This window comes from Hevea brasiliensis, chromosome 15, assembly GCF_030052815.1.
Source record: "Hevea brasiliensis isolate MT/VB/25A 57/8 chromosome 15, ASM3005281v1, whole genome shotgun sequence".
Classification (NCBI taxonomy): domain Eukaryota; kingdom Viridiplantae; phylum Streptophyta; class Magnoliopsida; order Malpighiales; family Euphorbiaceae; genus Hevea; species Hevea brasiliensis.
The window spans coordinates 64,034,307-64,058,847 of NC_079507.1; the positions used below are offsets into that span (position 1 = coordinate 64,034,307).

The 24,541-nt window shown below is 36.2% G+C and overlaps 4 protein-coding genes and 1 long non-coding RNA gene across 10 annotated transcripts; 2 read left to right on the forward strand and 3 right to left on the reverse strand.

Annotated features, from left to right (window-relative positions):
• Positions 1-73: 73 nt before the first annotated feature.
• LOC110670389 (multiprotein-bridging factor 1a) lies at positions 74-2,201 on the reverse strand. Its single transcript, XM_021832431.2, has 4 exons — positions 1,860-2,201; positions 1,061-1,144; positions 575-657; positions 74-490 (listed from the first exon to the last, which is right to left on the reverse strand). Exons 1-4 carry the CDS (start codon positions 1,999-2,001, stop codon positions 371-373), a joined length of 429 nt encoding a protein of 142 aa, XP_021688123.2. The 5' UTR covers positions 2,002-2,201; the 3' UTR covers positions 74-370.
• A 452-nt stretch (positions 2,202-2,653) lies between these two features.
• On the reverse strand, positions 2,654-8,724 carry LOC110670343 (uncharacterized). The gene is made up of 6 exons (XM_058137147.1): positions 7,697-8,724; positions 6,804-6,956; positions 5,504-6,489; positions 4,881-4,979; positions 3,178-3,339; positions 2,654-3,053 (listed from the first exon to the last, which is right to left on the reverse strand). The coding sequence occupies exons 1-5, from the start codon at positions 8,583-8,585 to the stop codon at positions 3,244-3,246; spliced, it is 2,223 nt and encodes a 740-aa protein (XP_057993130.1). The 5' UTR covers positions 8,586-8,724; the 3' UTR covers positions 2,654-3,053; positions 3,178-3,243.
• Positions 8,725-8,902: 178 nt separating this feature from the next.
• Positions 8,903-14,611, reverse strand: LOC110670342 (putative disease resistance RPP13-like protein 1). 3 transcript variants are annotated; one of them, XR_002497865.2, is made up of 3 exons: positions 10,902-14,611; positions 10,177-10,326; positions 8,903-9,212 (listed from the first exon to the last, which is right to left on the reverse strand). XR_002497865.2 is itself a non-coding variant. In XM_021832349.2 (2 exons), the coding sequence occupies exon 1, from the start codon at positions 14,603-14,605 to the stop codon at positions 10,940-10,942; it is 3,666 nt and encodes a 1,221-aa protein (XP_021688041.2). In that variant the 5' UTR covers positions 14,606-14,611; the 3' UTR covers positions 10,152-10,326; positions 10,902-10,939. The 3 variants fall into 3 exon arrangements, 1 of the variants encoding a protein (XP_021688041.2); XR_002497864.2 differs by lacking the exon at positions 8,903-9,212 and adding an exon at positions 9,762-10,075; XM_021832349.2 differs by lacking the exon at positions 8,903-9,212 and having other exon boundaries at positions 10,152-10,326.
• An 846-nt stretch (positions 14,612-15,457) lies between these two features.
• On the forward strand, positions 15,458-23,373 carry LOC110670378 (polynucleotide 3'-phosphatase ZDP). Of its 4 annotated transcripts, none has more exons than XM_058137318.1 (12): positions 15,458-15,882; positions 17,728-17,787; positions 18,102-18,155; positions 18,286-18,345; positions 18,567-18,638; positions 18,832-18,888; positions 19,361-19,437; positions 20,510-20,591; positions 20,714-20,830; positions 21,754-21,875; positions 22,098-22,144; positions 23,152-23,373. In XM_058137318.1, exons 1-11 carry the CDS (start codon positions 15,550-15,552, stop codon positions 22,108-22,110), a joined length of 1,047 nt encoding a protein of 348 aa, XP_057993301.1. In that variant the 5' UTR covers positions 15,458-15,549; the 3' UTR covers positions 22,111-22,144; positions 23,152-23,373. The 4 variants fall into 4 exon arrangements, with proteins under 4 accessions (XP_057993301.1, XP_057993299.1, XP_021688100.2 ...); XM_058137316.1 differs by having other exon boundaries at positions 15,459-15,882; positions 22,075-22,144; XM_021832408.2 differs by having other exon boundaries at positions 15,459-15,882; positions 17,728-17,757; positions 22,075-22,144.
• Positions 22,151-22,908, forward strand: LOC131174166 (uncharacterized). Its single transcript, XR_009144416.1, has 2 exons — positions 22,151-22,462; positions 22,581-22,908. It is a non-coding gene; the product is annotated as an uncharacterized LOC131174166 (long non-coding RNA).
• Positions 23,374-24,541: the final 1,168 nt, after the last annotated feature.

Genomic DNA, 24,541 nt, shown 5'->3' on the forward strand with positions numbered 1-24,541 from the left:
TCATTTACCTTAACCTTAGCAGCATCAAACGTACTCCACCAGTAGATCTCAATAAATCATGGGCAAAACGTCATAAAAATAAACACGATACCTTGATTTAGAAAATTTAAAAGCAGTTGCTCGACCCATCTCAAACACATACAAGTGTGCAGAAACAACCGTAAACTCATGAGGACAACATCATGCACGCATGAACAAAGGCACAAATCAAATTCCAACTCAACATATCACAACTCTCCACACAAATCAAGACCATGGATTTTACATGCAAGCCATAATGATGGTAGAAAAAGTTCATTTACACCACCAATTTTAAGATCATAGACACTTTCGTTACTTTATAGCTCCCATCTGTGTTCAAAGTCACAGTTTATTTCTTCCCTCGCAGCTTCACACCAAGAGCTCTCTCCAGTTTGCCTATTATCTGTTGATTTGGAATTGCTTTTCCAGACTCGTACTCTTGTATTATCTGGGGCTTCTCATTGATCAACTGCAGGAAACAAAATTATGTTACTAAAACCTCATGCTCAGAAGATAAAAAAGTTTTTTACGAATATGAGAGAGAGAGAGAGACTTGAGCAAGTTGGGCCTGGGTAAGCTTCTTGTCCGTTCGAGCCTGCATGATGGCTTTCTTCAGTTCGCTTGGCACTCGATCGTCTGAAACAAAACAAGACAGGAGATTTAGAATACTGTCACCAGTCATCTCATGCAAAGAAATCATACATCATCTACTAATTTTTTTACATGGAAAAAATATGGAAGGTTTAACCCAGAAACACATTCTTCCACTCATTAGCATTAAGATTAATTATCACACACATAATTGTCCAGTTGATTGCATTGCTCACAATGAAACAAAAATGGAAAACCAAAAACACTTTCTCAGCACAGTGAGACAATCATATGGATGTAAAATACATCCTTTTACTGCACAGGAAGAATTACTAAAACGCATTTTTCTTCATCCATCTCAAGGTTGGACAATTAATAAACTGATTGCACATGGCCCAATACAATATACTTCATGCAAATAACAATTAAAAAAAAAAAATCTACTCACGAGTTAGGTTCTCTGTTTCTTCATCAAGCTTTCTTGTGTTTAAAGAAGTGCTGCTTGAGGCGGCTTTGTTTGTACCAGCATTTGCTGCAGAAGAAATTGAAAAACAAAAGACTTTTTAGTTTACACAAACAGGTATAAAAGGCCATGCAATAGTCTAAGCAAGCAAATGTTTAAGTAGGACACATCTTTTATTAACCATCATTCCCTTATGATTTAACTTCCACTGAGACCACAAACAGGCATAATTTGGTCATGGTCTCAGAACAGTTTAATCAATAATAAAAAAAAAGCAACCATGAAAAAGAATTCATGCTATAATACATCAAATATATATTGATTACAGTTTATCTAATTCAGAATCACCACCAAAATAAGATGTGTATTGTTTTGTTTTCTCCTATGGATATAGCACTAGGGTTTCTGAGAACATATTATTTTTCCTAGTAAAATTCGTGCTAGATATGGCTGATTAATAATTATCAGAAAAGAGTAAGAACCTCATCACAATTTTTTTTTTACCGAAAGAAAAAAAATCTAAGTAAGAAACCCTAATTCCTGGTTGGCCGCCGGCAAAAATCAATACCATAAAGAGGGGGAAAAAAAAAAGAAAGATTGCTGCCTATCATTATCAAAGCAAAAATTGAATATTAACAAATCGTTTTTCCCAAGCAAAACCACCGCGTAATCATCAACGAGAATAACAGAAATCACACAGAAAATATTTTGTCGATTTCACTGATCAGTAAAAGTAAATTAATTAATCAAACAATTAAAAAGACGAAAAAGCAAAAGGGTGTACATTTTTTTAGAGTTTCAATCTCGGCACCGGAACGGCGAGCGGCGTTGACAACCTTCTCATCCTTCTTCGCGGCGGCGTTGGGAGCCTTCTTGCGGATTACCACTGGTTCCCAGTCCTGTGTGATTGGTCCAACTCCAGACATTTCCTTTTTCTTTCTCACAAAACAATTATCTCAGATATTGATTTTTGATGATAGCTTGAGACGATATCGATTCTATCCCTTTCCTCTTCCTCGTTATATAGGGTATACGGTACGCCGCCATGAGCTTTCGGCCCTAACTAGTAATTATAACTCCAACGCCAATGGTTTGAAGCTTTTTGGTTTAGGGCCTAACACACTGATCTGATCTGAAGCCCATATGTACATATATATACATATGTGTGTATGTTGATGAAATGACATCACTGAGCTAATTTAGAAATAGCAATATGACGCTAGCCAATTCTCCTTGTATCCGTCCATTTTTCTTTCAAATCGGAGAGAAATATTTTAAATTAATGAAAAAAAATTAAAAAATATAAATTCTTTTCATTTCTATTTGCTTTTCTTATTTAATTAAAGAATCTCTTTTCTTTTTTTTTTTCTTCTCTTCTCTCCATTCTCATCGATCCAGACATAGGGGCAGTCTACTAAAAGGCTTCACATATGGTTATATTTAGTTGATTAAATAAAAAAGAAGTTTATAAAACTGTATATATTATAATTTAGCTATAACTATTCTTCCAACATTTTTGAATTTTTAAACACATGCACATGACAGATTACACACAGAAAGAGAGAGGAAAAGGAAGAGTTTGCTAGCAAAACTTCTCCTTTTGCACATCTACATTACCAGAAGGTATCCATGTAACAGAATCACGCGAATATACAGACAAACGTTTCTTCAGACTAATGCACAGAATTGAAAACCATCTGGGGTTTCTTCATGACATGAAGAAGAGGAACTATTCTTCACAGTTGAAGTTTCAGAATAGAATTCTGAAACCGTAAAACTTCTAATTAGATCAGTAATAGATTCTCACTCTCAGAGTGCCTAAATAGCCATTTCTTGCACATCAGTTTACTCGTCATTGATGCTCTTCTCAAATAACTAATTCAAACACTCTCATTCTTCCATCAGCTTACTTGTCATTCTTCCAACTGAAAGTAGAATCTCGTATGAAAATCTTCCAGCAAATCACAATGTGATCCTCCTAATATGTAGGATGCAAAAGAAAATTAGTAAACCATGGTCACAACCAGAATCAGGATCTCCAACCAAAATACTAGTGAACCACATAGGATGGAATGACTCAAAATAAATAAGAACTATCTCACCAGCGACTTTATCCTGCAACATTTACTTCTATTGCCTCTGTATGCTTCTTAATGAAAATGTTTCTGTTACCGACTGAGACCTCCCTGCACATCATCAACACCAGAATTCTCTCCTAGAATATTATACGCTTCGGTCCCAATGTCAACCTCGTTTAAGCTTGTCTGCAATGTATGTTTTATGAAACTAAGAACAAGCAACTGTAGCCAGTGATGCTGCTCAAATTTATATTATCTAAAGAATGCAATTTAATTTGGGAGAAGCAATTTTGAGAAGTGCAAAAAAGAAGTGTTGAAATGCTATGTGCTTTGGTAGGATATTCGAATAGTCTAATCCTCATCAAATTAAATAAATAAATAAAAAGAGTTCTACTGCAGAAAACAAATAACACATTATTTGAATAGTCTAATCCTCATCAAATTAAAAATGTGTTGTACAAATTATTAACCTTAACCTCACATCGTAATGCCATTTTCCTGATGAAAATCAGAATTCTCCTTTAAAGTTAATTCACTCTCATTACCACAAAAAGACCCAGCATTACCAGAATCATCATTTCCATTGCCAGCATTTCCTCTAGGCTCACCCCACAATGTCTGAGTCAAGCCATTCAAAAACTTTTGGTATTCTGTTTAAGGACCTGAGTATCAGTAAATTTGAATAGCAAGACAAAAAAAAAAAAGATGGTCCTCCATGCATTTAATTCTTTCCCGATGGAAGAGAAGAATAAAAAAGAAAGAAAGAAAGGGAGAAAGGGAAGCAGTTGGAACCCCTCCCAGATTTGATCCCCCTATCAAGTAATTATTTTGCTTTAAAAATCCCTAAACTATTCTTTTTATTAACAAAATTAGAGAACTAAGTTTCAAAAGTAAGATTCTTGACAACTAAAAATATTATTCCAAGAATAATGAAACATAATTCAAGGTACCATACAAAAAGATCCAGAACAACCATCTTGTCAAGCACTCAATTCTCTCTTCATGTGTTCCTAATCAGGTACTTTATTTCCAAGTTCTTCATTTACTTTATTGCCATCTTCTTACGCTAGAAATTTCTGAAAAAGAAAAATCCAGAAAGAGGAAAGAAAGAGTATAAGCAATGCCACATATTAAGATCTTAAACCCTCTCACAACTCCACAATGCCCCGCGATCACATATAACCTGAAATGATATGCACAATTAAAGCTGCAGGCTTTAACAAGAGAAAAATTGTTAACTGGAATTTGTTTCTTCATGTAAGTTGGAGAAAAGGAATTGTCCAAAAAAGGAGTAATAATGAAGAAGTGAGATAATAAGATGAGATAAGGTCACAGGAAAGCATTTTGCCAAAAAGGTTCCTCTCAGATATTAGAAATGTTTTGCTATAAACTATAAAAACTTTGTGTACAATTGGAACTATCACCATAGCTGATTCAGAGTATGTAATGAACAAGTGATTTCCAGTCAAATTAATCACTAATGTTACCCCCTATGCAGGTGATTGATATAAATTAGATATATTTTGGCCATGAAGCGATTTTGGTTTTTCTTTTTGCAGCTTCCTTTGACAGTATAAGCATGATCCTAGCTTTGTCTTGTTTAGGCAAAAAAAAAAAAAATGCTTGTTATATACACTCTGCATAAATCATGATGCTGCAGAATAACAAACTAACGACAAGACCCTTGGTAGCAATTAACATCTCCAGTTAAAGAAAAATCATCTCACCTCATAATCCATGACTCCCTCTTTACCTCCTTCCATATCAGAAACTCCATTGTCTAGATCTTCCACAACTTTCTTATTAGCATCTTCCTTCAAACAACTCTGAAACGCATCACAATTAAAGCACAAAAGTGCCAATTATAAAATTCCACAGTTACAGTACAATTCCATAGAACTCACAAACAAAAACACCAAATGAAAGAAAGGAAAGCCTAGCAAATCACCGTTGCACCTTATTTTCATCCAAATCACAAACCTCCTTCTCAAATCATAACCGACTCATCATTCTTACCATCAAAAGCAACCATCACTATTTGCAGAAAATATCATAAAGCTCATACTCAATCATCCTTATTCCATCCACATAACACAAATTTAACTTAAGTCCTAATTCAAAGAAAAATTATCAGCAAACACTTCATTTATGAACACACACACAAACACACTAATGCATTAATATAGACACACATACCAATACATTTTCCATCCACATTCAGCCACATTTTTTACCAAGTTAATTCATATACCATGAAAATCAAGAAAAATAATAAACAAATACGAGATGCCCAAATTTATATGCATTCACCTTGGCAAATAAATATATACAAAATTTACTGATTATGCACCAGAGTATCGCCTAAACTTGCCAAAGACTGACTGAGAGGCTCATCCTTCAACACAACCACAGGAAGTCTACCAAAATCCCATCCAAGAACCCTGCAAATAACCTGACCAAGAGCCCTATGGGCCCTTTTTCTCTTTGTTCTCAGAATTGCTATGGCATGCTGAACAAGGCCCAAACAACCCTTAAACATTTTCCCTACTTTCACTCCCATCCCTCCACAAACTAAGCAATAAAAGTCCCCAGTTTCCTGGTTTTTCTCATAAAAATCCCTCAGTTCTCGGTGTTCCACAAACAAACCGAAAAAGAACTTGTATTCGTCAGTTTCTTCAACGTCATTATCATCACCGAAAGAATCATCTCCTTCATCTTCTTCCTCGAATTTGTTATCTTCTTCACTATCCAAATCAGCCTTTTTGCCAAAGAACTCATTACAACATCTGACTATCTTCTGCTGCATTTGCATTGTGGCAATTTTGGCTTCATGAATGCCTGGAGTGAATTGGGCGGAGGGACTCGGTTTGACCTTAAAAGAAGGCCATCCAGAGCTAGAGTTAGGAGGAGAAGATGGTGGTGGAGGGTTGCTAGGCCATTCAGGACCAGGGTCGGGTTGGCGGCTGGACCCAGAACCTGAAGGGGTACTGTTCTTGGCATTTTGGTATCCGTGCTTGTTTCCCTTGGTTTTCTTGAAGGATGTGGTGTAAGATACATGGAGATTTCTTGATGGTTTGTTGTTACTGTTATGAAAAGGTTTAGGCCTAAGACGATTAGGGCTAGGATTCAAAGCTGGAGGGCCTCTGTGCCAGAGAGAGTGAAGGTAAATGACCTCATCTCTGAGCCTCTGTTCATAAGGCGTCAAGGGTTTTTCATAGGGATTCATGGCCAAGAAATTTGATTTGGGTTTTGATACAGAGGTCTGTTTCCGCCTTTGTAGTTTCTGAAAGTGAAAGCCAAAGCAACGGGAGAAACTGTGGCAGATGAGGTATCGAGCTTTTTAAGTGATGTACTAACAATTCGTAGCCATCTGGTACTTGTACTATGCTTTGTGTAGTTATCTCGTATCTAACTACTGCTTTTGCTTATACTATCACAGCCGTTCATTTTTATCAACTGCTACGTTTGTAAAATTACGTCGAAATTGATGTAATATTATCACTGCCATCTTTATTTTGCTTTTATGAACCCAATAAAATACAAGGTCTCATGTGGCTTGGTTTATTTTCCAACGGGAAAGCCCTCTGCAAGTGTCTAAAAAGCAGCCCCACTGAGTCAAAGCTCTGAAACATCATACAATCACCTATCACATGTTTCTTCCCCTCTGAATTCCTTCTTCGACTCAGCTTCATCTCCAGATTCATTAAGTGTCGGAACTGCTGAATCCAGCAATATGGCCTTTGTTCGCAAGTATAAGGGTTCTATGTTTACAGGCATAGTAACAAACTCGACTTCTGTAGTGCCTGACATTATTGCTCCCCAAGGAAAGTCTCTGTCCCAATAGGAAAAACTCCTGCAAATTGCATCAATGCATTAATTTAATTACTTTGTGATTTTGGTTTCTACATCATGTGTGTCTACTTGATATAAAACCTATAGAAAACCTTAACAACCCAAGACAGAGTAACTCAAATTTGTATACTATAGAACACTCTCTGAAAACTCTTATTAATGTTTTGATCCTTACTAGTGACTTGACCCATTTTTAGAGTTTTTATCCCATCATTTTTTTGTCCCAACAGGTGAAGAGGCAAAGAGCGTAGGGTTTTAAGGGGGAGGAGTTGGGGGTTTGGGTGGGTGATTAGAGGGTAATTTTACTGCTCCATGTCAATTTTACTACAATTATTCTGTTTGCAGCCTTGAGCTTCAACACGTTGCATATAGTGTCTTTGGTCCAGTTGGAACAGTGAGTTGAAACTTTGATTCCAATGCTGGTATCTGTTTTGCATGAACAATTTCAGGCTGCAGTTCTAATTTCTAATGTAATTACTTACAGTTCTATTGTTTTCCCGGAAATAGATAAATTATTTGACACTAATGCATTAATATAGACACACATACCAATACATTTTCCATCCACATGCAGCAACATTTTTTTACCAAGTTAATTCATATACCATGAAAATCAAGAAAAATAATAAACAAATACGAGATGCCCAAATTTATATGCATTCACCTTGGCAAATAAATATATACAAAATTTACTGATTATGCACCAGAGTATCGCCTAAACTTGCCAAAGACTGACTGAGAGGCTCATCCTTCAACACAACCACAGGAAGTCTACCAAAATCCCATCCAAGAACCCTGCAAATAACCTGACCAAGAGCCCTATGGGCCCTTTTTCTCTTTGTTCTCAGAATTGCTATGGCATGCTGAACAAGGCCCAAACAACCCTTAAACATTTTCCCTACTTTCACTCCCATCCCTCCACAAACTAAGCAATAAAAGTCCCCAGTTTCCTGGTTTTTCTCATAAAAATCCCTCAGTTCTCGGTGTTCCACAAACAAACCGAAAAAGAACTTGTATTCGTCAGTTTCTTCAACGTCATTATCATCACCGAAAGAATCATCTCCTTCATCTTCTTCCTCGAATTTGTTATCTTCTTCACTATCCAAATCAGCCTTTTTGCCAAAGAACTCATTACAACATTTGACTATCTTCTGCTGCATTTGCATTGTGGCAATTTTGGCTTCATGAATACCTGGAGTGAATTGGGCGGACGGACTCGGTTTGACCTTAAAAGAAGGCCATCCAGAGCTAGAGTTAGGAGGAGAAGATGGTCGTGGAGGGTTGATAGGCCATTCAGGACCAGGGTCGGGTTGGCGGCTGGACCCAGAACCTGAAGGGGTACTGTTCTTGGCATTTTGGTATCCGTGCTTGTTTCCCTTGGTTTTCTTGAAGGATGTGGGGTAAGATACATGGAGATTTCTTGATGGGTTGTTGTTACTGTTATGAAAAGGTTTAGGCCTAAGACGATTAGGGTTAGGATTCAAAGCTGGAGGGCCTCTGTGCCAGAGAGAGTGAAGGTAAATGACCTCATCTCTGAGCCTCTGTTCATAAGGCGTCAAGGGTTTTTCATAGGGATTCATGGCCAAGAAATTTGATTTGGGTTTTGATACAGAGTTCTGTTTCCGCCTTTGTAGTTTCTGAAAGTGAAAGCCAAAGCAACGGGAGAAACTGTGGCAGATGAGGTATCGAGCTTTTTAAGTGATGTACTAACAATTCGTAGCCATCTGGTACTTGTACTATGCTTTGTGTAGTTATCTCGTATCTAACTACTGCTTTTGCTTATACTATCACAGCCGTTCATTTTTATCAACTGCTACGTTTGTAAAATTACGTCCAAATTGATGTAAAATTATCACTGCCATCTTTATTTTGCTTTTATGAACCCAATAAAATACAAGGTCTCATGTGGCTTGGTTTATTTTCCAACCGGAAAGCCCTCTGCAAGTGTCTAAAAAGCAGCCGCACTGAGTCAAAGCTCTGAAACATCATACAATCACCTATCACATGTTTCTTCCCCTCTGAATTCCTTCTTCGACTCAGCTTCATCTCCAGATTCATTAAGAGTCGGAAATGCTGAATCCAGCAATATGGCCTTTGTTCGCAAGTATAAGGGCTCTATGTTTACAGGCATAGTAACAAACTCGACTTCTGCAGTGCCTGACATTATTGCTCCCCAAGGAAAGTCTCTGTCCCAATAGGAAAAACTCCTGCAAATTGCATCAATGCATTAATTTAATTACTTTGTGATTTTGGTTTCTACATCATGTGTGTCTACTTGATATAAAACCTATAGAAAACCTTAACAACCCAAGACAGAGTAACTCAAATTTGTATACTATAGAACACTCTCTGAAAACTCTTATTAATGTTTTGATCCTTACTAGTGACTTGACCCATTTTTAGAGTTTTTATCCCATCATTTTTTTATCCCAACAGGTGAAGAGGCAAAGAGCGTAGGGCTTTAAGGGGGAGGGGTTCGGGGTTTGGGTGGGTGATTAGAGGGTAATTTTACTGTTCCATGTCAATTTTACTACAATTATTCTGTTTGCAGCCTTGAGCTTCAACACGTTGCATATAGTGTCTTTGGTCCAGTTGGAACAGTGAGTTGAAACTTTGATTCCAATGCTGGTATTTGTTTTGCATGAACAATTTCAGGCTGCAGTTCTAATTTCTAATGTAATTACTTACAGTTCTATTGTTTTCCCGAAAATAGATAAATTATTTGATTACATTATATTTTATATTAACCGTGAAAATTAAGTTAAAATTTTGGGCATCAAATAGCTATGGGCAAGAGGCTGAATAGCTAATCTGACTATGCTATTCTTCGTTTAACATAAAAGAGAGAGAAAAAAATAGTCCGTTTCATATTCATGGCAATTACAATCTTGAATTGATCATATAGAAATGACTCAACTTCAGTGATGTTTTTCATTTGGTGCAACCAATATTTTGTCAACTGAGATATTAGTCTTAATATTGCACTACAAATTCTGCTTGGAATTGCTATAAAACTTAGGTAGCTTGGCAATAGGCAATATAAATAGGCTGCAAAACTTCATTGATTAACCTGTAAGAAAACATAGCATTAAGATGCTTGGTGGATAAATTAAGAAAAGGAAAGGATAAAAAAATATTAAAAAATGTGAAGGAACAAATCAGAATTTTTACTTGATCAGGCAGTCAACAACTGCTCAACGAGTCACCTAAATTTGGGGCTAATCTTATACAACATCTTAAGACTAAAGCTGGCGTGCCTTCAGGGCCTTGCAGACTGAAGTATCACATGAGTATAAAAAGACCTCTGCTTGATGGATCAGGCTGCAAAAAGTTAACCATTTTCAGTTGCCAGAGCTAAATGTAGAGAAGAGAACAAATACAAGCCTGCCTAATTTAAGAATGTAAAAAATTTTGGACAGATTGAATCTTGCAGCATATGCTAGTATAAATTGCCAAAAGATGCGTGAATTTTGATGCTGGTCTTCTATACTTCTGTTCACAACCTACATACAACACCACCCCCCCCGAAAAAAAAAAAAAAAAAAAAGAAAATAATAATAATAAAATAAATGACTTGACCTTCAACAGTAAAATTGCTTGTGAAACAATTCATGTAACAAAGGGTGTAGGTTTCAACGTAGTTTCAGTACAGTAATGATTCCCAATACATAGAAAAATCATGCAACTTCTAGTTCAAGATATTATTTGGGGTAGAGCTAATTTTGATGATGTTGATTGTGTCAATTATTTATTTTCTTTCATCCACAAATCTCTAAACTAATCCTATTATCATGAACACATGAATCATAAATTCATAATCTAAGCTTGTTTATCTATGACTATCTAATACACCAATAATAAGAAGCAGAATAGTTATAGAAAGGAGAAAAGAGTACCAGGAGTCGAACTCAGAAGAGGCATGACTTTGTTTAGCTCATAGCATTATCACTTCTTGGTCAATCTTTATGCAAGGAATATGAGCGATTCTGTTCCAGATTTCCTTATTCTCCTTCTGGTAGCAATATTTCAGTAAAGGGCATTTCTTTATAGATAGGTAAATTAGAGAAGCTGGAAGCCTCTCTTCTGGGAAGGACTGAAGTTGAAGACAGTTCTTGATCTTAAACTCTTGAAGAGAGGTGAGATGCTGTAGTCCATTCTTATTCAGGACTCTGAGACTCTGAAGTTGACAGATGGAAAGTGTGGTCAGAGTGGTGGGCAGCAACCCCTCCTCAGGAAAGGACTCCAAATCTTTACAACCTCCAAGACAAAATATTTTAAGAGAAGGGAGTCTCTGTAAACCCCATTTTCTCCTGTTGGCAATGAGTTTATCGCACCTTGAAATTAAAACCATATTTAAATTGGAAGGCAAACCTCCCTCAGGAAGAGATACCAATTTTGGGCAATTAGATATATACAAATCGCGAAGAGATGGGAGAAGTGTGCTCATATGCTCTGGCAGAGAGATCAAATTATTGAAATTGCATACTGAAAAAATTGTTAAGTTTGGGGCACGCAGTCCTCCTTGAGGAAACGATTGAAAGTTAGGGCACCCCCTTATTCGCAGGAAACTGAGATATGCGAGATCCCGCTGACCATCATCAGGAACTGAAAAGGATGCAAGTTGAACACAGTTCTGGACACTGAGAATTTGAAGCTCAGGGAGGAGGTCCAGTGGAAAGGAGCTAAGTAGAGAGTAATTTATGGGCCCTTTAATAATAAGCTTCTGCAGTGTTGATGGAAGTTCCTGATACATCAACTTATCACAATTTCCTGTCTCCAATTTGCGAAATGAAAGGGCCCCTAGAGTTGAAGTGCTAAGCTGCTTGCAGTTATTCAACACAAGTTTCCTTAAAGAAGGGAGGTAGCTGGGCAATGTACCAGTTAACTTGGGACAGTCTTGTAAATACAGCTGCTGTAGACGAGGGAAAGCTCCACCTTCATTTTCACTGTTCAGAGAAATCCATTCCTGCCATTCCAACATATTCTCAAATTTGAGGACTGTCAGGGATCTAAATGTCCTACTTTGAGAAGTCCTTCCATAGAACTCAGGACCTACCCTCTCGATTCCTTCACATCCTGTGATACAGAGTTCTTCAAGAGATGGCAGTTGCCCAAGGGGTGGCAAGAAGAAGCAATACTTGCAAAAGCTAAGATTCACTGATACCATGTTGGAGAATGAAGGACTTCCCAACCAATCTGGAAATCTTGTCCCACCATAAAGCTTAATTGAGAGCCTTTCCAAATTTGTGCAAGGCTGGAGATTTTCAAGCACACGTCTTTCGTTTTCTGAATCATCAAAGTTAGCACTCCATTTCAAGGATAACTCTTTAAGGTACTTCCTGTCCTTCAAATTGGCTTCCAAAGCATCCTGAATATTAACAACATTTTGCAGCTCTAAGATGTAAAGCTTGCCCTGAAGATGCTTAAATTCCTTCAAATCTCTGATGCCAAGGCCATCATGTCTGCTCACAATAAAAGTACTCAATTCTTGGAGATTTTTTAGCTTACTTATTTGTGATGGTAGCTCTCTCAAGTTTGTTTCTCCAACATAGAGCAGACGCAAATTGATTAGCCTTCCCATGTCAGTTGGCAACTCATCAAGAGAAGAACAACCAGTTAAGATCAGTGCTTGTAAATTAAGCAAATTACATAAAGAGGCAGGCAGTCTTTTGATTGAAGTGAAACTGAGATTCAGATAGCGTAGATGTTTCAAATTCCCAATTGAATTGGGCAACTCAGTAAAATTTTTGTAGTGTGAAAAAGAGATTGCACGTAAGCATCTCAGTGTTGGTATCAGATCATGTAGTACCTTATTACTTAGAAAGTGCCCACATTCTGATGCCAGCTGCAATGGCAAGAAGGTACGTAAACGCTTAGCTTCATATATTGGCTTGAATCTCATAGAGGCATCATATCGCGTTCTGGAATATGATATGTAACGAGTCTTTCTCATACTGTCATATGAATTCTCATTCCCCATTCTACAACAGAATTCTCCAGATACAAATTTGGCTAAATCATTTATTAGTTCATGCATAACAAAGTGTGACCTTTTGTAGCTTGATTGTTGGAAGAATGACCTTGACAGGAGATCCCGGAAGTATTCCTCTCCCACTTTTTCCATTCTCTTTTTTGGATTTGGTCTCTGCAGAAGATCTTCTGCCATCCATAGCCGTATTAACTTCTGCTCTCTGAACTCATAATTCTTAGGAAATATCGAGCAATAGGCAAAGCAACGCTTTAAGTGCGAGGGTAGATAATAATAGCTTAATCTTAGTGCAGGAAGAATGTTTGTCTCTTCATAGGATAAATCCCATATATTGCTCTTAAATATCATATCCCATTCCTCTACATCTGATTTAGAATGCAACAGACACCCAAGAGTTTTTGCAGCTAGAGGCAGGCCATTGCACTTCTTGGCTATTTTTTTCCCAATTACATCCAACTGTGGGCGTGCTCTAGAGTTTCTCTTGTCAAATGCATGTTTTGCAAATAACAACCAGCAATCTTCATCAGATAACTGCTGCAGATGAAGAGTTGATACAGAGCGCATGACAGAAGCAACTCTTTCATTTCGTGTTGTCACAATAATCTTACTTCCCCGCGCCACTGATTTAAATGGAATCAGCAGCGCCTCCCATTCAATATAATTCTCATTCCAAACATCGTCAAGAACAAGTAGAAATTTTCTATCTGTTAACATCTCCTTGAGTTCAAGTTGAAGAAGATTGAAGTCCTTGATACGGCTGGTCGACAAAGTGACTGCATCAAGAATTGTCTTCGTTACCCCGAATATATCATGTTCCGCTGAAACATAAATCCACACTTGAAGGTCAAATTGTTCCTTCACTCTTACATCATTGTACACCAGCTGAGCAAGGGTGGTTTTTCCTACCCCTCCCATGCCCACTATTGTAACTACACTTATATCTTCACCACAGGCATCATTCAACATCAGACGTATTAAAGCCTCTTTATCACGTTCCCTACCATAAACACCAGTTTCTTCCACCAAAGAAGAAGTTGGTAGTGTCTGCAGTGGCTTTCCTTGAACTTCTTTCAAACTAAGGACGTCTTTTTGCTTTGCAATAAATTCTAACCTGGCAAGGATCTGCTCTATATTTGATGACAACCCTTTTTCAAAAGGACTAAGAAAAGTGGATCGCCGCACCTGTCTTGTGCCACTTCGAGATTCAGCTTCTAACTTCTGTTGCAAAGCTTCAGTTGCAATCTCATCCAAGAGGTCCTCTGCATCATAGGCAGCATCTTTAAGTTCGTCGAGCCACTGCTTCACAGCAGGATATGTGATTTGCTTCGCCTCTGCATCGTTGAGCACTGCATCAACACTCAACAGAGTGATCTTCAGCTTTTGTAGCTGTATATCATTGACTTTCCTTCCCCGGAAATAGTCAACGATTTCTTGAGAAGCCAATCGATCAAACAAAACTTGAAGGAAAGCTGAGAGAAAAGCACCACCCACCAAGGCACCAGCCATGTTTTCTTCTTTGCAAATAAGCAGAAAAAGGGGGAAAAGCTCAAGGAGGTGAATGCAGGGCACGGGACGCCACAAGATATTTGCCGTGCAAAGACTTTCCAGCATGTCTTGAAGTAAATTTCACATGGAAAGCACAAGGAAAGGCTTCATAGCAAGTCAACGATGGAGATCAGATCTGGGAAAAAGTCCACAAAAATCCAAAACTCTCTAATCTATCCCATCATGGGCATCGCGTATAGCAATAAAATTCAATTAAAAGTGATAAGGAAAACATTTGCACCTCTGAATATATTTTTTATTATTTATAATTATATAATCTTTTATTATTTAAATTAATTTTAAAATTACTATAAATTTAAAATTCTTAATATACTTTTATTTAATATCTAATTAATATAAAACAAAATTTTATAAAAAATAATTAATTAAAATTAAAAAAATCATATTTTCTAAAAAATTCTTACAGAAGTTTTCAAACAACTTTTGATCAGTTTTATAAAAAACAATTCACTAAGAAATCATAAATTCAAGTTTATTTATAAGAAAATAGTAAGTTTTATATTTTGATTACCCTAAAAATTTGAAGATTTTAATTTTTATTTATAATACTATCATTTTAATATATATTTTTATTTTCTTGTTGAAGGGTTTGTTATTTTTTGATTTGCCAAACTCTTATCAACGTTCATTTATTGTAAAGCTTTAGAATAATTCATTGTCTATAAGTGAGCATGAGAAAATGGACAAATGTATTATTTATTTATTGAGGGAATTTTTGACAAATAAACTATGATTAACTGCCACAAAATATAAAAAGTCACTAATTTTAAATTAAAAACCAAGAAAATAAAATAACTTTTTAAAATTATTTTAAATATTATTAAAAAATTATTTTATTTTGTTTCAAATTTTTTTATTACACATAAAAAGTATGGTTGGCCTGTCCATTAAAAAGCATCCGGATGATAATCCCTCCACCAAATTGGCGGGAAGACGTTAAGCCCTAAACTGCCAATCACCGAAAAGCCCTTCAATCCCGGTTTTTTTTTATGCTCAAACCCACCCGAATTCCTCCTGTCCTTCCCTTCCTAATCTCTCTCTCCATCAAAACCCCAAGCAAACAACAGAAGCACTTTTTCTGTTTCTCCTTCCGAGGTTCAGCAATGCCCCCTTCTTCCAAAGCCAGAATCGTGGCTGAGTATGCGAAATCGAATCGTTCATCGTGCAAGAAGTGCTCCCAAGTGATTTCTGCTAAAGCCTTGAGGTTGGGTTTCGTCACAAGAGACTCGCGAGGGTTTGATATGACAAAATGGCACCATTTGGATTGCTTCTCAGAGACGATTGAGTCCACGGAGGCAATTGGAGGTTTTGCTTCACTCCAGGTTAGTTCTATTTGTGTGTGTGTGGCACATTTTAGGGCTTCGAAAGGGTTTTAGGGATTCTAACTTCCAAGTGTTTTGAATTGATTTCATGCTTTTCTTGTTGTTGTAATAAGAAGTAAGTGTTAGGACTTTTGTAGTTGTGCTACTATAAATATAGAAATCGAGTTGTACTTTGGGTATCAATCAAATAATACAAAGAATTCAATCTCTCTCTAAATTCTCTCTCTCTCTCTCTCTCTCCCTTTCACTCTCTCTCCCTTTCCCTCTCCCTTTCACTCTCTCTCTGTCTTTTCTTCTTCTTCTTCCTTTCTTCCCCCTTTCTTTTATTTTCTTCCCCTTTCCTCTGTTTTCTGTTTGGGTTGTGGCTCTGCCACAACAATTGGTATCAGAGCAACAAGACCCAGAGGACCCAACAATCGCAGAGATTGTGAATTTGAAGTTGGCTAAGAAAAAACAAACCATGGAAGACGCTAGGATCCAGATTCTTGCAGACCACTTGCAATCTTTGGAGCAGAGGTTTCAAGATGTGAACCAAGAAATGCATAATCTCAATCAGGAAATGCATTTCAAGATTGAGAGTCATACAAAGAGGTTGGAGAATTTGATAATAGAGACTCAGGGAAAAAGTCAAGAACAATTGAAACGCAAGTTTGATCAGTTGTTGGAGGTGATTCGAGCGCAGTCCAGGGGAAATGAACCTGTGCTTCCAACTGTTCGTCAGGTAATCTTGGAACCCAATTCGAATGTGAATGGAACTAGGGATATTTCGCCTTTACCAAATTTGGGGGTTAGAGAAGCTGGGGATTCTAGTAATGGGTTTTATCAAGTCCAAGAAGCTACTAATATTGATTCTGGATTCAAGGACGTCGATGAACAGAACTTTGAAGAAAAAATTAATTAATTGTTGCCCTTAAATCTGATGAAATTCTTGAGAATGATCATGCGGTGTTGGGTAAATTTGATTTTACTCCAAGAAACTTTACATCAGAATTTTTTCTTGGTGATGAATTTGTTCTTGATAAGGGGAGAAATGAACCAGTGAAAGGAAGTTGCGAAAGAAGCTATCAGTCTTTTGGTGTATGTGATTTGGAATTGCAATTGAATGATCATTTGACTCTTAAAGAAGATGGGTTTGAAATGTAGAGAAGGCAAAGGAACAAGATGAATCTTGTCAATATAGGACCTCTGCCATGAGGATGTTTGAAAAAATGACTAGGTTGCCTTTCTTGAAGTTGCAGTGTTCAGATTCAGCAATTTTGACAAAATAGGACATGATGGAGCAGCAGACTGCGAATTTTGTTTTTCAATCTCAGTTCGTCCTTGAGGATGAGAATGATCTTCATGGAGAGGGTAATATTAGGATTGATGTAGTTGTGCTACTATCAATATAGAAATTGAGTTTTAATGGATAACAATCAAATAATACAAAGAATTCAATCTCTCTCTAAATTCACTCTCTTTCCCTTTCTCTCTCTCTCTCTCTCAATCTCTCTGTCTCTTCTTCTTCTTCTTCTTCTTCTCTGATCTGCCTTCTTCCTTACTTGCCCCCTTTCTTATATTTTCTTCCCCCTCTCTGTTTTCTGTTTGGTTTGTGGCTCTGCCACAACGGTAAATAGTAAATGGAAATTTTGGAACAGAAAATTCCATGCTTTGCTACTTAGGACCTTAATAGGAGAAAGCATAAATTTTTAAATTTCATTTCCTTCTTTTTTTTTTTTTACTGGACTTGTGTTTCTCAGCAACCAAGCAGTTGTTTTTGGGATTCTTGCATGCGAATTTCAGTTCTATTTTCTTCTCTCTCTCTCTCTCTCTCTCTCTAACTTTTCTGTTTTATTGTTGTGTCAGACACGTGATCAGGAGGCCCTGAAGAAATTGGTGAGTGAACTTAAGAGTTCTGTGACTGACGTACGAATTAAATTTAGTGATATTATTCTCCAATGTGCTTTAGAAAAACCTTTTTTTTTGCTGTTGAACAAATCATTCTAGGACATTCATTCAATCAATCTTTTTGTGATACATCTCTGATTGCATGAAGCTGATCAACCATTTTCTACTCCAGCTTGAGAGGGATTGTTCAGACATTATATACGAGTTAGATGCATTTTCTTTTTATAATTTCTGTTTTTTCAGTGGGAGTGCAAATAGACGACATATCATGTTTGTATAATATTCCTGGGGTTTTGTGAGCATTTTCTAAGCACTATATTCTAACCTCTCAGGTTTCAAATGCAAGTAAAGATGCAATTGAAGGAAGCCCAAAAAGTTTTTCAAAGGTATTTATGGCAAATAAATATATATGTGTTATGCATATAACATCTATATGGTTATATTTTCAGCCCTGAAAATGCCTATCATTGTTCATATATTCCTCATGGCTTACATCTATTTCATAACCAAATTCAGAGGACGAATGAAAATGTGCAAGAGGTTGAACTGGAGGAAAGGAATTTTAAGAAAAATAAGGTAGGGGAATGCTTCTCTCTCTCTGAAAAAAATCCCTCTTTTTAAGTGTTTTTTTCCTGCTCTTTTTTTTTTTTAACTCTTTTATCAAAAAGTTGTTCTGTGATTTTTTAAATTTTTAGTTGATTACCTGATGACTATATGTGACTGGTAGTTTAAACTTTCCCAATACTTTTTGTTACAAAGATGGGTAATTTTCAGTTTGAATTTGTATTTGCTCCTAGTTGGCAATGGCTAATGAGGAAGGTGAGCTGGAGATAGCTTTTTCACCATCTGATATCATGGAAAAGTATAAGGTGTGATACATTCATATATTCATATTTTTCAGATGTTTTGTTCTCACATAACCTTTTGTTGTCGCATGTCTTTACCTTACTAAGAAGAGAGAAGCTATCACAGATGGTTGGTGCATGTGTGGTTTTTATCTTATAATTTTCCTTTGCAAAAGGCTCTTTTTTATTCCTATTTTATTCTTTCCTTTGGATTCAGGATGCTGTGTTATTACCTAAGTGGAAGGCATTCCAGACACTCATATTTCTTGAACGGGTAAGATATTGGCTTATTTCTAGTCAGTGCAGCCAAGACACGGGCACTCCTACCCATGCATTCATATCCTTATATATACTTGTCGTACTTCCAAAAATACATAGCTGATCCCTTACAGTTCTAAGCAGGGCCAATTAGAAAATGGAAAAATAAGAAACAGAACAATGTGTGGTAAAAATGCTTTGCTGGTTGAGTATTTCACATTGCCACTGGTGGATCTACTATGTGGGTTTTATATTTATGATTCTTTAGGTTTTTTTTATTCTAACCACTTCTGCTGGATTGTAAATTTTATTATTGTTGTTATCACTGCTGTTCTTGCTTTATAATGTAGCAGTACAGGCATTTACATTTTTGTGAACCTAGATTTGCATGATTTGCTTGGTATGCACCATTATTCTCCTCAATATGCAGATGTAACATATGAACTGTTCTGTTTTGTCTCTAAATCTTGATGTTGAACATTTTTCAGGATGATGGTCTCCATGATTCAAATAAAATTGCTGCATTTGATTTTGATGGATGTCTTGCAAAAACCTCTGTTAAGAGGTACAGATATTGCTTTTTAGGTGTTAATTATTGAAATTTTTGCTTGTTCAAGATTTCATATTTTAACTTAAAATAGAGTCTAATGCACAATTGTTCTCTATCTATAATATACACTTTAATATATTGCAGTGTGCATCATTGATATGTTATAAGCCCAAGTGGCATCTTGGGTTAGCTTGCAAGCTGTCTTACATCACTTGTGACTATGAAGGTTTTATCATTCATTGAAAAGTAATTAACCAAAAAGGATGCTAGCCATTTACCTGGTTTTAACATGCTTTACATATCATTTGCATGCTGTAGGTACAAACAATTTGTTCTTATGTGTTTGAGCAGTCAAGGCTTGTTCTTCATGTGATGTAGATATGAATCATTTGTTGTTTGCATAATCTAATTACTCCTTGTTCTCTTGGAAATGCACAACTTGTCTTTTCATCGTCTTGAACATGACTAGAAAGTTGTGTATGAAAAATGGCTTCATATGAGAGTGAAAGATTTTTAAAGTGCATGTTCTTTGGTCAATGGAGATCACATGTTCTGATGGTACTTGAGAAAATGAGTTGTCATTTGAGTGGTATATTCAAACCTCTCAATATGTTGTCATAGGTTAAAAATGCCTCATTGTTAGATGATATTGACAATGGATGGTTTCTTTTTACTCGTACTTGCCATTTGCCTACCAATCTAATCTTTTTCTTGATACATCTTTTTTCTCATCATTTGGTAAAACTCATACCCAACTGTGAGTTTGATACTGAAATTTGATATTCCATATTAAACTTGACATCAAATGTTTAATCAATAATTATATTCTGAAATTTGATATTCCATCTAATCATAGCAGAACTCTTATAGTCCTGAGTTTCTCGGTGCATTCTGTTGGACTTGATGCTATCAATTATTCTCCTGTGTTACTTCCCCAGCACTTGATCAAATTTTTGCATCTTTTAAATCTCTTACTTTCTTTGAGTGGCTGCCTCAGTTTTTACTTCTTATGCTGCAGTTGGTTGCATTATAAGTATCAGAGTTGGAGAATTTGACAGATAAACTGATCGTGTTATTTTGGTTCCAGAGTTGGTGCAGATGCGTGGTCCCTTATGTATCCCTCAATACCAGACAAACTGCAAAGCTTATATAATGATGGCTACAAGCTGGTTAGTTTATCTTCCAAAGATTTTCTGTTGTATATTTGCAAGTTTTATGATTCTGGCATCTTGTTAATAAACTTTGTGGTTAGTTTATTGATTTTTTAATTGTTAAAATTTGTCATGATGAGGTTATCTTCACAAATGAATCTAACATTGATCGCTGGAAGAACAAAAGACAGATAGCTGTGGACTCAAAAGTTGGACGCCTCAACAACTTCATTGAGCATGTGAAGGTTCCAATTCAGGTTGTTCAAACTGATGACTTTAGATGATGTTTTCTTGCAAAATCACTAATGACATACATTGCTTTCTTGAGCAGTTACTTAAATGATGCTTCTCAATTTAACTTTTTAGTTCTTTTCCTTACAAGTAATGTTAAGAACATAATTTTACTATGTAGAGATTTGTTTCAATGGTTCTCAGTATTCAAACTCTTGAAAGATTAATGCATGAATTCATTCATCTTTTCTAATCAAAAGGGCTATGGCATCTTTATAATCTCTTTTTTTGGTCTTCTGAGAGGTATGGGAGAAAAATAATCTGGTTTAGTTGACAAAATAGTTTATGCTTTCTAATTTGTTTTATTATTTTGAAAATTATTGAAACTTTGTACTCTGCCTAAATGATGTTGTTAATTTAGGCTTCCTCAACTTTTTCCTGAATCATCTCAAAATATCATAAGCTGTTCCTGATGCTAAGCTACTTCTGAATAAACTCTTGATAAGGTGCCTCTAAATGACTAAAGATGGCATGATTTGAGAGCCCTGATGTTGTGACCTGATAAATTCTCATAGGTACAAGATATCTTAAGCTCATTATGAAGAAAGCACATAAAATCAACATAAACTCATTTTGAATAAAGCACATAAAATCAAATGACTAGTTGTAGAGCAATATCTAGCCTGTGAATGTTTTTATTACACGATCCTTGAAAGTGGTACTGTGTTTTATGGATTTCTGCAGTCCATTTCAGTTATGAAAACATGCTTATGGTTGTAATTTCCTGTAGCCCTTTGCTCACCAGTTCTCGTCCTTATTGTTGCAGCCATGCATGTGTCCAGAGTGAATCTGGGAGTTCTTTGCCTTCCAGAATAGTGTCTCATCCGTCTGACTTCTCCAATATAATGTGGAAATTTTGAAATATTCTACTTTCAATGTCTTTGTGCAGGTTTTTATAGCTTGTGGGTATTCTCATGGTAACATGGAAGATCCATTTCGCAAGCCTAAACCTGGAATGTGGTGGATTATGGAGAAACATTTTAACTCTGGCATTTCAATCGATATGGATAAGTTATTTTCCACCTCATATTATTTCTTTATTATTGTGTTAAACATTTTGGCCTCATGAGATCTATAATGTCAACATGTGATGAATTAGCTGAAGTCTCATCTCTCATCAACAATCTTGTTTGACTGCTTTAATTATGTAATGACTTCATTATGACTGGAAATGATGGTGTGATGGAGGCTTCATTTTCTGAATTCGTAGTTCCTTTTATGTTGGGGATGCAGCAGGGAGAATTGATGATCATAGTGATACTGACATAAAATTTGCTCAGGTATGATTATATTTTTTGGTTATATGTACAATTATGGAGCAAAAAGTTATTAGTTATTATTGTCCTTGATTTGTGGTTTTCTTTGGTTAAATGAAATTCTTGGTATTTTGCATGATTACAGTTTTTTATTTTCCAGTGTCCTGAAAATTACACATCACCTGTCTTCAGTTCAATAAAATAGTGTCTGGTCTAGCAGCTCATAGTCTTCAGACAATATCCCATCTTTGTCCACTGTTACCACCATTTGCCTTACTCCCAGCTTAGCCACTTTCTGCTTTCTCGACATTTTATCCCAAGGCTGATGAAACTCATCTGCAGGTCTCTGTACTCTGAAATTGACTCAGTTTTGCAATGTTTTCTTTCTGTTTTATTCTGCATGGCAAGTTCTGTTCTCAATATGATGCCAAAACTACAGTTTACTTATTTTCTCATTCAGATGCCATCCATCCACTGCTACCACCATTTGCCTTACTCCGATCTTAGCCACTGTGTCTGCTTTCTTGACTTCTTATCCCAAGGCTGATGAAACTCATCTGCATAGCAAGTTCCGCATGCAAGTTTTGTTCTCAATATGATGCCAAAACTACGGTTTGCTTGTTTTCTCATTCAGATGCCAAAATCTATGGATGCGAAAATCTATGGATTGTGTTGGCATTTACATTCTCAATAGACTGTGCTTCACTTCCTGTAGGGTTAGTATAGGTCTCAAAGTTTCAATCTTTCTGGTAGAAACTGAAGAATTTTTTTTTTCTCTTTTTTTTTTTTTTAAAAAAGGCATCACTTCTCTTTCAAGGTGGCATCCATATTGAGGTGATATGGTTCTCTCTCTCTCTCATAACTGAAATTTTTCTGTCTTCACTTAGAGAGAGGTAATAAGTTAGGCCAAATTTGATTGCTGATTAAGATGTATGTTACTTTTAACATCTGCTGAGATTCAAATGCCTCTTTCTCCTCTGTGTCTCTTATTCAAACTCACCAAGTAAATAAATTTTTCCTTTCGGTTGTAGGCCATTGGATTGAAGTTCTTTGTCCCTGAGGATTACTTCGGTAAATAAAAAATCTTGGTAAGCATCTCCTGGTGGCTGGTGCACGAGTTTCTAGCAGAGGTCCAGATCAGAATTTACTCATCTATGATTGTCTGATGTATCTAATTATCATACTTCTGATTTGTTACTCGAAGTGAATCTGGATCTGATATGCTTTGGATTAATTCATATCAAGTTCACGTCTCTCACCCTTTTTTTAATCCATTGAATACAAGTGAGATCACAAGTGGTTGGATTATTTATTTATGTGGTTGGATTATTTATTTATTTATTTGGAAGGGGCAGGGGAAGCTGCAGAAGTCAGCAGAAGAAAGGAGACGAGCTCTAAAAACAGTGAAAAAAGAGAGTTTGCTCTCTCTAGATATAAGTAGAGAGAGAGATGATCGAGTTTATGATCGAGTCTGCTAGCAAGTTAAGCTTATAAACCTTTGACTGAGTAGTCTAATGGTCGAGTTTATGTCCATAGTATTCAGAGTAGTCTAGCAAGTCAAAAGTTTAAATTTTCATTTATTAAAAATTTTCATATTCTCATAATAATAATAATAATAATAATAATAATAATGAGTAATAGTACAGCATAAATAATAACTAGACTAGTGCCTTTTCAACTGGTATCTGTACAAAGCTGAAATCAGGAATTACTTAGACCAAAGTAAGTGTGCCAATGCTCCATGGCTGTATTCCCGAGATAGGCCTTCCGTCTCCACGAGTCAAAGCTGGTACATGGACATGGCATGATGCGTCACTCTCTCCACCTCCCCCTGCCTACAACCAGCAGTGGCATAAAGCCCAAAAGCTGAAAGGGAGAGGAAGGAAAATAAAAAAACAAGTGACTGGGAAGTCTCATCGAGGAAGACGACTTACGTGATCCTTCGAAGAGTGGCAAAGGATTACTGCTTTCCGCTGCAATTCAGCTCTTAATTAAGGTGCCATTCATATTAATTTTAATCCTGATTTCACTTTCCGCTTGTTACTGGTAATTTAATTATTACTTTCTATAAAAATAATTATATAAAATTATTTTAAGAATTAAAATTTAAATAAATTATAGCAAATCAAAATATTGATAATCGAATCAAATTAAAATCAAATTATACAAAAATTTCGATTTGATTTTGATTCATAAGTAAGTTCTGAATCTGGGTACCGCGGCAACAACATTCCTTTAAAAAGCAAAATATGAGATGCAAAGCTAGCAGTGAATAGAACTTTGAAGAATAATTGAGTTGTTTGTTTTTTTCTTTACCTCTGTAGCTGAGTCTGTTTACGAGTAGTTGATCGTTTTGCAAGACTACAAGTCATCTATTTGTGGTCACTTCTTTTTATATTTTGAAAAAAAGAAAAAGTGTCT

Excerpts from the sequence above, each read along its gene's own strand:
- LOC110670389 (XM_021832431.2), bottom strand. The coding sequence starts at position 2,001 with ATGTCTGGAGTTGGACCAATCACACAGGACTGGGAACCAGTGGTAATC. Across the intron at positions 658-1,060 it reads AGAAACAGAGAACCTAACTC|ACGATCGAGTGCCAAGCGAA; the intron begins GTGAGTAGATTT and ends GTTTTGTTTCAG. Across the intron at positions 491-574 it reads CCCAGGCCCAACTTGCTCAA|TTGATCAATGAGAAGCCCCA; the intron begins GTCTCTCTCTCT and ends TGTTTCCTGCAG.
- LOC110670343 (XM_058137147.1), bottom strand. The coding sequence starts at position 8,585 with ATGAATCCCTATGAAAAACCCTTGACGCCTTATGAACAGAGGCTCAGA. Across the intron at positions 6,957-7,696 it reads TACTCTGGTGCATAATCAGT|GCACTACAGAAGTCGAGTTT; the intron begins AAATTTTGTATA and ends CAATAATGTCAG. Across the intron at positions 6,490-6,803 it reads ATTCAGAGGGGAAGAAACAT|CTCGATACCTCATCTGCCAC; the intron begins GTGATAGGTGAT and ends TCACTTAAAAAG.
- LOC110670378 (XM_058137316.1), top strand. The coding sequence starts at position 15,550 with ATGCTCAAACCCACCCGAATTCCTCCTGTCCTTCCCTTCCTAATCTCT. Across the intron at positions 15,883-17,727 it reads GAGGTTTTGCTTCACTCCAG|ACACGTGATCAGGAGGCCCT; the intron begins GTTAGTTCTATT and ends TTGTTGTGTCAG. Across the intron at positions 19,438-20,509 it reads GCAAAAACCTCTGTTAAGAG|AGTTGGTGCAGATGCGTGGT; the intron begins GTACAGATATTG and ends TTTTGGTTCCAG.
- LOC110670342 (XM_021832349.2), bottom strand. The coding sequence starts at position 14,605 with ATGCTGGAAAGTCTTTGCACGGCAAATATCTTGTGGCGTCCCGTGCCC.